At 43.5% G+C, this 14,682-nt stretch overlaps 1 protein-coding gene across 6 annotated transcripts in view; it reads right to left on the bottom strand.

Moving 5' to 3' along the window:
* Nucleotides 1-14,682, bottom strand: part of RAF1 (Raf-1 proto-oncogene, serine/threonine kinase) — a 65,987-nt gene that overhangs the window by 1,040 nt on the left and 50,265 nt on the right. For 3 of the 6 annotated variants that reach the window (XM_070493804.1, XM_070493805.1, XM_070493806.1), the window contains exons 7-17: nucleotides 13,442-13,595; nucleotides 12,775-12,834; nucleotides 10,300-10,327; nucleotides 10,064-10,191; nucleotides 9,588-9,705; nucleotides 5,025-5,109; nucleotides 4,072-4,248; nucleotides 2,417-2,463; nucleotides 1,023-1,141; nucleotides 497-628; nucleotides 222-356 (exon numbers count right to left, since the gene is read on the bottom strand). In XM_070493804.1, the coding sequence (XP_070349905.1) occupies nucleotides 222-356; nucleotides 497-628; nucleotides 1,023-1,141; nucleotides 2,417-2,463; nucleotides 4,072-4,248; nucleotides 5,025-5,109; nucleotides 9,588-9,705; nucleotides 10,064-10,191; nucleotides 10,300-10,327; nucleotides 12,775-12,834; nucleotides 13,442-13,595 (1,183 nt within the window). The remainder of the gene's footprint in view (nucleotides 1-221; nucleotides 357-496; nucleotides 629-1,022; nucleotides 1,142-2,416; nucleotides 2,464-4,071; nucleotides 4,249-5,024; nucleotides 5,110-9,587; nucleotides 9,706-10,063; nucleotides 10,192-10,299; nucleotides 10,328-12,774; nucleotides 12,835-13,441; nucleotides 13,596-14,682) is intronic. The other 3 variants (XM_014838399.3, XM_070493807.1, XM_070493808.1) reach the window with 1 other exon arrangement.

The raw sequence follows: 14,682 nt of genomic DNA, 5'->3' as shown, positions 1-14,682 counted from the left end.
CTGAAACATGGCCAGAAGATGGTCTTGTAAGCTGAGGTCTGGTGTTTCCATCACAGCAGCTTTCAATCAGGGACCTAAAGACAGGCTGTTCTCCCCATCCTACCTGCAACATCTTAGGGAGAACACGAGTCCCTCCCTTTTAGGGGAAGAAAGCCACTTCCTTTCTTATTTCTATCATTAAGAACTTTCATCAGTTCTAGCACCCTTGAGCTAAGTCTTACCTGGGGAAAAAGAGGCCTCTCCTCCTTAACTTTCTTCACGCAGTCAGCCACAAGCCTCTTCATTGCTTTGGGGCAGTTCTTGTATAGCTTACTAAGGTCTGGGGAGGCATACCCTCGGCCCACCATGAAGATGATCTAAGGCAAAGAAAACAGTTGAGGGAATGGACGGGTGAACAACAGTGAAAGGAGCAACTCGTAACTCTCCTGCTGCATGGACTGGCAGGAGGCCCAGGGCTTCCGCAGTGCGTGCGGTCCCTACACACCAGCGCACATACCTGATCTCGGTTGTTGATGTGGGAGTAAGGCAGTTCCCCTGTCATGAGCTCATAGAGTACAATGCCATAGGAGTAGACATCAGACTGGAAGCTGAACGGGTTATTATCCTGCATCCGGATCACCTCTGGGGCCTACAGGGACAAAGTACATTTGTCACAATCTGGGCCCCACAGACATCCAGGGGCCAGGCTGTCCCTTCCAAGGGGTCTGAAAGAGTCCTTTCCTCAGTCCTCTATAGCTCTTCCCCAAAGGGCTCTGACTCTCAGGCTCAGGCTAGAGCTCAGGAATCCTCATCTCTGGGACCCAGCACTTCCTATCGTTTAACTCCTCGTAGCTGTGCGTCAGCACGGTTCTGATCACCAGCTTCCCCAAGGAAACCCAGATTTGCCCCAGGTGGTCTGACATCACTCAAGGCATCACTGGGGTAGCCTGGACTTCTGGGAAATGGAGAGATGCTTTAAGTTTGCACGGAGACCTCCAGCACCCCTTCTGCCCTGTACCCTGCTAGTGGGAGCCAAGCCTCACCATCCACAGGACAGAGCCAGTGGGTTGTTCAACCTGCTGAGAACCACTCCAGCGCGACTTGACTGTTGCCAAACCAAAGTCTCCAATTTTCACCGTCAGGCCTTCATGGAGAAATATATCTCAATGCTTGTTAAGGACTCTGGTTTTCAAAAGAATGGTCAAGTGAATTTGGAAAAACTTCCCAAAGTTCTTACTAGCACAGCACTCTCCGCCTCCCATCTGCCCCAGCTTTCTCTGCACTGGATCTGCTAGTGTTTCTGAAGCTTTACTAAGGGCTTTTGAAATGCCCCTTCTTCAGGAGGCACGCAGGCATTGCTCAGGGTGCCAGATCATTTGGCTCAACCAAAAACAAGCCAGTTTCCCCCCTGCTTTTCCCCCCTTTACACATCTAAGTACCAGGTCCCTGGCCTCGTGACCTACCTTCCTACATAATGTAGGTGCCTTAAACCCCAAGACTCTAAGAGCACGGGCTGCCTTCCGGTGCTCCTCAGAGCGGAGTGTGGCCTGCTCATTGCTTATATTCATTTCTGCCTGCATTCTACCCTCAAATGACTGACTGAAACACACGTGAAGAACAAAATGACAAATCCCTCACTGAGCACTGAATGCTGTCCTGACATTTTTCACTAGAATAGGTACTACTTGGTGACTTCAAAATCAGACCCAAACTGCCCTCATTTCTGGGTAAAGAAGTCGAGCAGTTTAAGGCCAACTTGTCATCTGCTTATGCCCACTAATTCACAGCTCCTTAAAATCGCTGGTGTCTGCTTTCATGGCATAATGTGTTGGTCCCTAAAAACCCACCACTAAAAGGTATTCCATGCCTCAGGTATGTGCCCAAAATAGGCTATGTCCCATAATCCAACTCAACACAACTGTCGTGCCTTTCACGAGCCAGGAAGCAAAGTACAGCTGTAATGCGACGCTCTTTCAAAAAGACGGGGGGAGGGAGGCAGATGTAAAATTGTTACATTTCATACCCTAGAGCATGAAAAATACCTTGATTCATTCCCCTTCTCTAAAAACACATTCAGTCTTGGGAAGGGTTGATTCCAACAGTGACCTCGAAGGAAACCACTTGTGTACATTCAAGAAAAACAATTGTCAGTAGTAATTTTGAAAATCTTGCACCATTTGGCTTGCAGTTACTTTCTGACCAGATACGTATGCACTGTCCACAAACTAGAAATAAACATAAATTACAAAAGCCTCACCCCCCCCAAGTTAAATTTACTAATAAACAGCATAATAAAACCAGACCTGTTTCAAGCATAAACCAACACGTATCTCAACGCTTAGGGAACTCTTTCCAAAGTCACTTTTGCTGAGATAAAGTCTCCCTTCTGTTTTCCTAAATTCAGAACTGAGCAAATGAAACCACCACCAAAGGATACTGTTGGATTTCATATCTCTGTGGATGATGTTTTTTGCATGCAAATAGCTGTGAAGGGAAAATAAATCTATTAAAAACAGTTTGAGGGACACAGGTAGAAAGCAGCTTCAAACTACAGCTAAGAAGAAAACACCGTGAAGGCCTGTCTCCCAGTGAGGAGTTACATTTGGCGACCGGCCCTGCACTGGTTCGGCCTGGTCCACGTCATGCCTTACCTGAAGGTGAGGTCACAGCACAAATGGGGCGACTATTCTTTAAGTATCAATTTTACTCAAAGTAATTATGACACTCAGCCATAAAAAAGGACAAAGTCGTCCCATTCACAACAACATGGATGGACCTTGAGGGTATTATGTTGAATGAAATAAGCCAGACAGAGAAAGACGAACTCTGTATGACTCCACTCATAGGTGGTAGTTAACGTATGGACAAAGAGAACTGATCGGTGGTTGCCAGGGGGAAGGGGGGGTGGGGGAGGGCACTAAGGGTGAAGTGGTGTACCTACAACATGACTAATAATAATGTACAACTGTAATTTCACAAGGTTGTTAACTATCAGGATCTTAATAAAAAAAAAACATGCTTATGGAAGCTAGGATTGAGAACTGGGGAAAAAAAAGTAATTATGACAACCCAGTGTCTGTCAAATGATGAACGAATAAATAAAATGTGGCATATCCGTACAATGGAATAATATTTAGCCACGAAAAGGAACGAAGTACTGACACATGCCACCAACCTCTCAAAAACATTATGTTAAGTGAAAGAAGCCAGTCACAAAAGACCTCATCTTATATCCTGGAACCGTTCTAACATTAGATAGTGGTTAATGGTTGTACAACTCTGTGACTATACTAAAAAAAACCCACTGAATTGTACACTTTAAAGGGGTGAATTTTATGACGTGTGAGTTATCTCTCAAATTTTTTAAAAAGTAATTTTGACTAGTTATTTCTTAAAATGTACAGAATGCAAATTGCACGTGAATTTTAAAAGCAGAACATGAGATCTTATATAGCACTCAGGCACGGCTTTAGCTTAAGCCTCTCAGCCATCTGGGGATATGAGGAATTCCTGCTCCTCCACATAACGGGTATTTCAGGGGAAGAGTCTGAAGTACTGCCCTGGGCTAGCCAAGAATGGAACATGTGTGCACACGCACCCCTTTCACACAGAAATATGTCAAGCACAAAGACCCAACAGGGTAGTATTTAGTGGAAGTGCTAAAGATGACCCTCTAAGCATTCTACAAAAGGAAGATAAATTATCTCAGAAGTGACCTCTGCTTCAACCCTCATGTGGAAGCGGCACACTTGTTGATGGGCCATGCCTAGGGATCTGATGCCTGCAGAGGGCACTGCCACGACTGTCCAAGCAGAAGGTACCGACCTGCACTATGTTGTTCTTGGGTGTCTGGCTGAATTCTGAGGGCAGCGGCTGGAACCTGAATCCGAGCCCCAAAGGGGCAGCCTCACCTTGGGCGAGGAACGTGAATTTCTCATTCCCTTCAGCCCACCCCAGAGGCTCATTTTCAACTGTGCAAAAATATCACAAAAGTCACTTAATAGACTTGGCCTTTCCTAATCCTGGTTCTGATTTAGGGACAAGTTGATGCTTGGACCCCAGACTTTCTAAGTCATCAGGTCATCTACTCACTCCATTCCCTGAGCCGTCTGCCGGGCGATGTCAATCAACTGGAACATCTGGAACTTGGTCTCCTGGACATGCAGGTGTTTGTAGAGGCTGCTGCCCTCACACCACTGAGTCACAATTGCCAGGTTGTCCTTCGTCATGTACCCCATGAAGAGCAGGATGTTCACGTGCCGTGTTTTACTGGAGGCGGGGAGGAGAGAAAAAGCTCTGAACAAACCTTCCGTTGCTGCAAAATAGGGAGATCTACTCTTCTTTCCCACTGACAGTGGATCCTGTGTGTTCTTGATGCCACCTGTGCTTACAATCTGGGTGGCTGGCAAAGCAAACACATGAGACTGTTGATAATCCAGCTGGTGTTCTAAGCTGACAAAGGAGCCCACCGTTATTCACCTCAGAGCTGGCCTTGATTATAGAGAGGACATTCTCTAATCAGTGTACACTCACAATTCTCCCCATAGGGGTCACAAGGACCCCTCCCCTCTGGGGAATCCATCATTACTCAACTTATTCCTAGAAGTCTAAATAGTGACTCAAAGATTTGAAAGCTGATGGTTTTGAAGACTAGAATAAGGCAAGTTGACTATAAAAAAAAAGTTCTTGGAAATAAATGTGAAAATAGAACTTATTTCTCCCTACCTCACACCAGAACCTGGGCTACTAAGTGCAGTGTACCTGGAGACCTAAAGCAGTGGGAGGGGTACGCTCATCACAGGGGCCCTCTAAAGGTTTAACACCCCCATAAGCTGGAAGGAAACCTTCCACTCCCTGGCACTCGTAAGGAAGGATTTTCAACCACAGGACTCCACAGTGAACGCTCACTAACCACCCATCCCAGCCACAGGCCCTCAGGGAAAGGTCCGTACCGTGCAGCCTTCTTACTCTGTAGCTCATGTACCACCACCCATGCCCCACCCCTGCCACTCCAGGGGGGCTAGACGGGCCAGCTTTCCACTCACCGCAGGACAGCCACCTCGTTCCTGAACGCCTGGAACTGCTCTGGTGTGGGGTCAACAACCTTTAAGATTTTCACTGCAACGTCTCCTGCAAATTAGTTTGTAGTCAGTGCATCATGTGAATGCTCTTACTTTGTTGTTTTCATATACCCTAGTTTTGAGGAAGGTATAGTGAATCACTTAGTCAAACATCATATCCCTACACAAAGGGAACAAGGCTTGAACAGGCTTGGTTTAAACTATTCTTATTAAGCCTGACGTCCCCACTAGGGAGGTCATATGTGACGGGTCACAACCTGGGCCTGTGAAGATGACACTGGTGGTGGATATGAACGGCCCAAGAGATACTGAATATTGGGAGCCAGAAGGCTGTTTCAGGAAGAAGGCCACTTATCAAGCAGTTGATGCTAAACTCAGCAGCCACATTTCAATGAGAGGAGATGATCCCTTGTATAAATTCAAAGATATTTATTGAAATTAAGCTTCTTTGCCTTCAATACCATTAAAAAGTAATCCTAATGATTAATACTGACTGCTTACTATACCCTGGCACTGTGTGTGCTTTCATAAGCATTACCTCCCCTCCGACCCTCATAGCCCTCATTAGTTGCCCTATCACGTAAATACTGTTACCCTAATTTTATAGGCAGCCAACAGAGAAGTTTAGTCACTTTCCCAAGGTCATACAGCCAAAAAACAAAAGTGCTGGAGCCAGGATTAGAACCCCAGTCTGACTCCAATGCCTGCACTTCTAACTACAATACTGACAACTGAGTGTCAATCACTTTGAGTAAAACCAGCCTCTTTATATAACTTGAGAAACATCCAGGGATCAATCTACTTTGTATGCGCTACCAATTTAGAAGGCACTTTCAGAAGTGTTTTCATGTCATATTTATAATAGCAATTATAATAAATTACTTGAGGCCCTATTAGGACTTCAGGTTTGCATGGCAAATGAATTTGCTAAAACGCAGCCTTCTGATGATCAAACAAAGTAGGAGTTCGCTGAATTAGTTCAACTTGGAAACAAATTAGTTCCTCCAAATATCGAGCATGTCCGCTTGGCAGCACCCCACCTGGCAGCTTCTGTTGGGGCACTCCTCATTTCATTTTCGGGGAGCACCTCCTGGTAGAGAGATGGTTCTTATAACGGGTCCCAAACTGTTGCCCTGTGATCTCTGGTTTTATCGTCTAAAGCTAAAGTCCCCACTTAACAGCAGCCTCCAAACTAGTTCTCAGCCAATTCCCTGGCACACGTATTTACCAAGGGCCCAGGGCTGCCGTGAAGGTGCTACCGACTTTGGATGGGAGAGATAGATGCAAGCTATATTCAGAGCTGCCTTCTATCTAGGAAGATGGAGCTGGTAAACCATGCAGCTCCAACATCAAGTTCCTTATGAATGAGCAGGAAGACAAGAGTCTTTTGCTTAATTCCTCATTCTGGAGCAATCTGACCCAAGATAAGAGTGCTGAGGGTGGGGGGGTTGCAGAGTGGGGAGTAAATCTCTTGGCAGAGAGGATATAGAAAGATTTTCTGAAGGAAATGGGATATCGGCCAAGGCAAGGATTTTACTCAATAGGAAAAGAGGCTCTTCCAGACTAGGTACCCCAGGAACAAAGGTGAGGGAAGGGGGAGGAGAGAAACAGGAGTTGTGTTTGGGAAACTCCAGCATGCGATTTGGGCACCTGCAGGACAGGAGGGAGCCCAGGCAAGATGCAGGTACAGTGGTGACAGTGGGAGTAGAAAGGAGGGGATGGAGGCACGAAACCCTATGAAGCAGAACTGACTCAACACGACAGTCAACAGAGTGGGAGGGCCAGGAGACGGCAATGCTGGGGCCCAGGCACTGGGCAGGGCTTTAAAGGGACAGGCTGAGGGTAGGGGTGCAGGAGGAAGGCTTGAGGAGATGCCTCAGGGGGGGCTGCCTCTTGAGACCTTCCTAGGTCATGAGCCTAGTTTTGCAATCCTTTCTCTGTCTCACGGCTGTCCTTTGGGCATGGTCTAGTCGTCACTGAACTCACCCTCAGCGTCACCCATCTTGGACCTGATCGGTAATGCAACCTCAGAGCACAAAGGATTCACTGGCAGCCAAAGCTGCCCACATGACGCACTCTGACCTTGTAGTCAGCTGAACACCCTCTCCCTGTAGCCTCTACTTTTCCTAACAGTGCACAGGCCTTAGCCCTGTTAAAAGTTCATCTTATCTTTGTCCCCTCATCACAGTCTGTTCAGATCCTCTCATCTTCCTAAATCCTATCATCCAAATCTGCATTCACCTCCATTTAAGTCATCCACAGTACATGAATCTTCATGCAAGTCACCGATGGCAAGACTGAACAGGGCCAAATCAATGACAGAGCCCTGTGGCACCTGCAAGGACCATCTACCAGCCAGCTCATAGTAACAGTTACGATAAAAGATAACATGCAATTTCTTACTAAAACCCAGAGACTATACTCTATCCTACAGCATTCCCCTCATTTATATGTATATACTCTGAGGAGTGCCATGATAGGGATTCAATTTGCTAGGAACAATGGGCAAACGTTATAGGAAAACAAATCTTAACTCATATAAGGAACGGTTTTCTACTGGTAGGAACTGCTCAGAGCTAGAAAGAGTTCTCAGCCATGTAACGAGCACCCATCACTCTGATTTTTCAGGCCAAGGCTGGCCAAACCTCTGAAGGTCTTGACGCACCATCTGAGATTCCATTTCACCCAAAGTCTTTACGGGACTCTACAATCCTCCACCCTGGATCTCACTGTTAGCCTCCCCCTCACTCACTCTACTGAAGCCATTCAGACCTCCTTGAGTTCCTGGAAAAGGCCAGGTGAGAGGCCCACTTTGCACCTGCTGTTGCTGCTTCCCTAGGTATCCGTACCACCTTCAGGCCTCAAGCAAATGCCACTTTCTCAGCAAATGACTCCCCTACCAATCTACGAAAAACTGTGGGCGGGGCCTGCGACTCTATACCTGCTCTCTGCCATTTTTCTCCCTACCACTTACATCACACTATATATACTGTACTGTTCTTGGTTATTGTCGCCACCAGAATATGAACTTCATATGAGAAAGAAAAGAATTGTTTATCTATTTTGTTCACTGCTTCATTCCTAGCCCCTAGAAGAATGCTCGGCATTAGAAGGATGCTCAAGAGATGAAGAAATGAATGAATTCTAAAATGTAACTGTGAGCAAGGCAAGTTATGAGTTGAGAAGCTGTCTGTCTGAGGCTCTGGAGTGGGAGTGGCCATGGCCTCTGTGGGGAATGCTGCGTACTTAGTTATTGGCAGCACAGGTCAAGAATCAGTTTCTGGCAGGGAATATCAGGACTCAGTGCCCAGCCTGAGGCCCCTAGGCCTTGCCTAGTCACAATTTCATAGAATTAGGTCTGGGCCCCAAACAAAGACTGCTCTCCAACCTGCCCCCAGCAGTTCTGGGGGCCAAGCGCATCACTGCCAAGCCCACCTCTCCAGCACTCTATGCAACAGGTGTTCAGTAACACTGCTTATTGCTAATCCCTCTCGCCTTTCAAACCTGTTTCTCAGATGAGTATAAAACTGTATAGTAATATTTTTTATTCTCCTTCTGGAATTATCCAAATACCCTTATAGCTGGCAATCTTACAACATGTAAAGGATGGCACTTATTTACTTCAGCAAGTAATATAAATGATAAAGGTAAACGGCTAGGGAACTTTTTATGGAGGGCAGCTTATAACAACTACATGAAGTAGTTATTATTCATCAAACCAAAACTACTTACTTTCCCATAACAGTAAAGTCTGAGGCAATGTAATACAAACAAGTTAAGACACATTCCTATTGGCTGTCATGTTTTTTAATAAGATATTGAGTTGATATCATGTTTATCCATGACTGAAGAAGGAAGAGCGATTTTCACTTGGTGAACGTGGAATGTTTTACTTTTTTAAACACCAATTCATTTCCTTGCTTTAACAATTTGGGGATTGTCTAAAACTTATTATACACACCTCTGCTTTCCATACAGAAGAGAACGAACACCATTCCTCCTACTCTTATTGACTCAGTCAAACTTATAAACCTCAGCCTCAGGCTGTGAAGGAGATCCCAGGCCATGGGTTACACCAGGCTGTTGGCCTCTCAGGATCCCAGTTTTCTTGCATGCAAAATCTCTAAAGTCCTTTCCTGCTTCAAGTTTCTAGAATCCATGCTCCTCATAGGAACAGACTGTACTCACTTAAGGAGCTTCAAAGCATGTCTCACGTGCAGACTGCACTTAATTTATAAGAGATCCTGACATTTGACTATAGGGCTCAACTCTTATTCACCAATTCCTAATTATCCTGGAAACTTTAATCATATCATACCAATCAATCACAGCACAATCGAATCTAAAACGTATGCTATGAAACTTCACTGAGATACTGAGCTCAATCTTCAGGTGTAATCAAGTGGCCCTGGAGAGTGCTGTTGGGAGCCTCGGGGCATAAGAAATCTCATCCCCTGCCTGGCCCTCTCTGGACTGAAACTTGACTTCACCCCACGCCTTGCAATAGAGGGAGGGCCCGGAACTTACCGTGCCATTTGCCCTTATACACAGTTCCAAAGGAGCCTGACCCAATCCGGGTGGAGAGCATCACTTCACTCGCTTCTATTTCCCAGTAATAGCTTGAATCTCTCTGACCACGAGGTCTCTGAAACAAGCAGAGATCATTAATGCACTCCATGGAATGGTAAAGGTCTGTTGTTTAAGGAGGGTGTCAAAGAAAAGATCAACTCAATTCCATCCATTCCCATATCTTTCAAAGACAGACTTATTAACTGTCATTCCAATTTTTGTCCTTTGAGAAAACACTATTTTAATTGTACCCTGCCTTACAACAAACCAGGAAGTTTTCCAATGCAAGCATGCCAAAAATGGCACTGACATAATATATTCATTAAATGTTTTTTATTAGAGCCCTTCCCCCCAAAATTAAAAGTATTCTCATTTCTGACTAGGTTTTTCTTACTGAACCCCAAACTGGAGGAAGTACTGTTGGCCATACTCACAATTTTGTTTTTCTCCTGGGTCCCGGATCCTGGTGCCCGCTCTCTCTGTGCCGGCACAGGGGTTTTAGGCTGTGACCAGCCCGTTGGGCTCAGATTGTTGGGGCTGCTGGACAAGGCTGAAGGTGAAGCTTAATAGACAAGACAAAAAGGATCCACACATGGATAAGCCAATAGAAGATACACAGCATAAAGAGAAAAAGCCTATTACTATGGGCTAAGTGACTCTGGACAAGTACCTGATTCACTGTGGCTTCGAATTGCATCCTGAAAGAGAAAAGGAAAGCTGGTCAATGTACTCACTAGAACAGATCTTCTCTTGGAGAGGGAAAGGGGAGGAGGAGGATTTGCAGGAACAAAGTAGATTATAAAACCTCTAAAATACAAAAAGTCTAATTACATACTCTAACTTTCTTTTGATTAAATTCACCAAATATCAGTGGTCAATATCTCCAAGATTGTTATCATCAAATATTAGGAGCACTGATGTTAATTTTTCATATACAGTGAATCTCCATATACAATGGAAACCACATTCTTTTTCTCAGAAGAAAGCAATGCACACAGCAAACTCATACTCTTTAAGGAAGGCTAGCAAAGTTACTATCAGCTGAGATCTTTCCAATGATTGGGAATCTTGCTCCATTGAGCCTCAAAAAAAACCTGAGGATTCAGTGGCTAGCTCACTCTTACTCCTCTAGGAGTTTAGGGCATAGTGACCAGAAGTTGAATTTGATAAGGGTAAGCACCGTTACTACATACTTTATCTGAGCCTAAAATCATGGAAAGCTGGAAGCTCTGCAAATCCCCTAGTCCAAAACCTACAATTTACAGAAAAGAAAACACATGTTTGAACAGGTAAAGAGACTTGGCCAGGGTCACAGAGCCAGTAGATGGCAGAAATAGAACCAGAAACCATCACCCGTGGATCTCAACCCTGAGCTCATTCACCACAAAATGTTCCTCAGACTATATAGGTAAGCTCTGAAATTAGTTATACTCTTCTTAGGTGAAAAGTCAAAGGCTACCTTTAGAATTTATTAGAAACTGGGTAGAATAGTTTAAATCACACCCTGCATGAGACCTAAATCCTCCTTCTATAAATCCCCACTTGGAGTATATAAAATAATAATACAAAACCACTTGACCCCCATATCCTCAAAAGGGCTATTTTTCTGGAAAGGTCTACTGTCTTTATGTAACCACAGTGAAAACAAGATGCTTTTTTCACAGAACTATTACTGGAATGCTCCCATTCCATGACATTTTTACAAGATAAAAAGAATCATAAACCAAGCCGCCCCTCCCCCTCCTTTGGCAACCTCACCCAAGCATCTTCAGAGTTTACCAATAAAGCTTGGTTCTCGAGTTCCCAAACCTGGCCAGTCTTCAGAATCACCTGGGGAGGTGTTTAAGAATACAGATTCCCAACCCCCTGCCCTCCACTAGGATTAAGCAAGTCTGGGAGGGAAGGCAGGAAGCCCTGGAATTTGTATGTTTTTAAGTACGGCAGGATGATTGCCAGGTGGGCAAAACTTTGGCCGAAAATAACGTGAATTTCAACAGAATATTCAGCAGCTATAGCTTTATTATCCAACTAATCTATTCTTTGCTTCTAGTCAAAGCATGGCACAATGTATTTTTATTGACCAGAATTACATTCCTATGCACTAGGATTTTTTTCTTAACGTCACAGTAATTTTCTTCCCTGTATCCATTATATACCTCGTATTTTCTCTGCTAATTTCTAGTTGGATTGATTTATCCTTAAAAGGAACTTTTTAATCATCTTGGAATCTAAATATTATTTAAAGAGAATTACAAACGGTTTAAACAAAGCAAGAATGTGTAATTTAAAAATGGTGAATCACATGTAATAAAAAAAACCAGGATCAAAATTTGCTCTGCCTCTAAAGTAGAGAGAGGATTAAGCACAAAACAAAAATTAAAGAATTTTCAATTTTAATGTTCCCTCTAAGTATTGGAGTGCTTACACAGGAACAAATCATATAATAGGAGAAAAGCAACTAGTATGTTATTGTATTATTATCAGGGCTAATTATGATAAAACAGAAATAATAAAATTCATAGCTTGCATACATGACCTCTTCATGATAATCTTGTGATAGTCAAAGCGCCTCCCCAAAATCACCAGTTTAGGCCCCACATTCAGAAGCGAACTTTTTTGTTGAGTTCCTGCAACCTCTGATAGGTAGGACAAGTACGTCGAAAGCGATTTGAGGTTTGAGTGCGGTAAGCTGTGACTGAGTTGGCAGGTGTTCGTGAGGTTTTTCAAAGAACAATTCATGATGTACAGAGGGCCCAGTTGTCTCCAACAAGCTTTTAAAAAGGATTCTCAGGGCATATCAACCAAACTGATACATTTGGTTTCTAAATGGAGTATAAATAGAACAGTGATGCTGTAAGCACCAACTAAATAAATCTAGCCCTAGTCTTGGTTGGAAATGATTTAAAAAAATTTTTAATGCCCTTGGCCTCCAAATCTCACTTGAGAAACTTATTCCACCTATCAGCAATACTGCATACCAGTATTTTTCTTACTCCCATTACTCTATTGCCAAAAAAGAAAACATAAAAAGTGTGACAAGAAATACAAAATTTAACTTGGTAATTGTTTTGATAGTCTACTGTCTGACAGTCTTAGCAATCCTGTTAATTTACAAGAAAGCAAAGGCATGAAGAAGAATACCTACTCTTCCCCTCAAACAAAATCGTCTGGACCACGCCCTGGGAGAAGCATTCAGGCTGTTATTCTAGTCCAAAGCAATGAGAAATAAAGAAGAATAAAGAACAAAGGAAGTATTTTAAGTGTATTCAGTTGTTATTAAAGATGAACCAGAAAGTAAACGAAACAAACAGAACATACCAAAAAGCCAAGAAAAGAAAAAGCAGTTTGAAAACACTAGCTTCGGGCACTTTTTCATCTCCCTAAATCTCTGCTTGTTAGGATCTTAAGACTCCACCCTTTTATTTCTAAATAAAATCATTTAAAGTCTTTCAGAGAGTTTGTAGTTCTCCATCACTATTATTTTCTTTCCCACACTGAAATAAAACTACTCTTTATGTATATTATTCACTAACCCGCTGAAATCCTATTCAAATCTGACATGGAAAGAATGAATTCAAATGTTAACATTTCTTCAGGAAATTTTAGTTCTTCATTAGAATGATGTACCAACCAGATTATTCAACAAGTCTAAAGATGCAGTGGAAAAAAAAAGAAATTCAAAAAGTACAGGGACCCAAGAAAGTGCTGCAACATCCTTATCAGGTTTGAAACCCAAATCTCTCTGACACAACAGTCAACTCCACCCAAATAACTGAGTAATATTCCTCACCCTCCCGGAGGGGCCCTATTACCTCAATCATCCTGCTGTCCACAGGCAGGGTGGTGCTGACCATGTGGACATTAGGTGTGGACGTCGACCTCTGCCTCTGGGAGAGGGAACCTTCAGAGGAGGGACTGGAGGTGTTGAACGTGAAGGCGTGGGGCGTGGAGTATCTGTGCTGGGAGCTAGGCGAGGAGGAGAGAGAAAATTCCATGACCGACACTCAGGCCCCTCCACTGCTGAAGTAACCACCTAATGCATTAAGATACTCAGGGACAAACTCTATGTACTACAACCTTTGACAAAATGTTCCTTTCTTTCAATCTGTACCATTTAAAAACCTTCTTCAGTCTAGGTCCTTTTGCATGCAAATTTTTGAAAAGAAAATAATACATGTGCTTGGAATTCAAATGAAAAGAACAATACATAAGTTTTCTTCTTTTGAATAAATCCTATCTACAGAATACTCCAAATTCTTCGACCATCCTGGGAAAGAACAGATTAGCCTTTACTATCCACACCGCCACCCACTAAACTAGTTGGAACTTGCCCCTTTTAATTTAGAAACTAAATTAGAGAACATTAAGGAAGATATTGTAACAGATGGTTGGACCTGCTGACCATGTCTACAAAAATGCCAGAATTTTAGCCACTGTGCATCCTCTCTCCCAGTAACCAGCTAACAAAGTCAATTAATGTGAATTCAGTTTTTAGGTTGCAACACCAACTGAAATTAATTACTGGCCTCTTTCAGGCAACGCCACTCCCCCACCAGCCAAAGCCTAAGTATAACGTTTAAGTATAATGCATTAAGTATAACATTTTCATTATATGTTCTAAAGATTACTTTGAGTTTTGTTCAGATTCAAGTAACACCATGCATGAATTCAAGGGATAAAGGGCTAGTTTTTGAGGGAAGCCCGGTGGTGCAGCGGTTAAATTCGCGTGCTCCGCTTTGGCGGCCTGGGGTTTGCCAGTTCGGATCCCGGGCACAGACCTACACACGGCTTATCAAGCCATGCTGTAGCAGGCGTCCCACATATAAAATAGAGGAAGATGAGCACGGATGTTAGCTCAGGGCTAGTCTTCCTCAGCCAAAAGAGGAGGATTGGCAGCAGATGTTAGTTCAGGGCTAATCTTCCAAAAAGAAAAAAAGGGCTACTTTTTCTAAGAGAAATTGCTCTATTGCCTTGAAAAATTGCCTTCCCAGGTAATTCAACACTTATGCCTTCAGAGGCCTAGTTTCTTCTAAGAAATCTTCAGAAGCTAGTA

The sequence above is a fragment of the Equus asinus genome, chromosome 21, assembly GCF_041296235.1.
Source record: "Equus asinus isolate D_3611 breed Donkey chromosome 21, EquAss-T2T_v2, whole genome shotgun sequence".
NCBI lineage: Eukaryota > Metazoa > Chordata > Mammalia > Perissodactyla > Equidae > Equus > Equus asinus.
The sequence above is the reverse complement of the archived record's forward strand: the minus strand, read 5'-3'. Positions and strand labels throughout refer to the sequence as shown.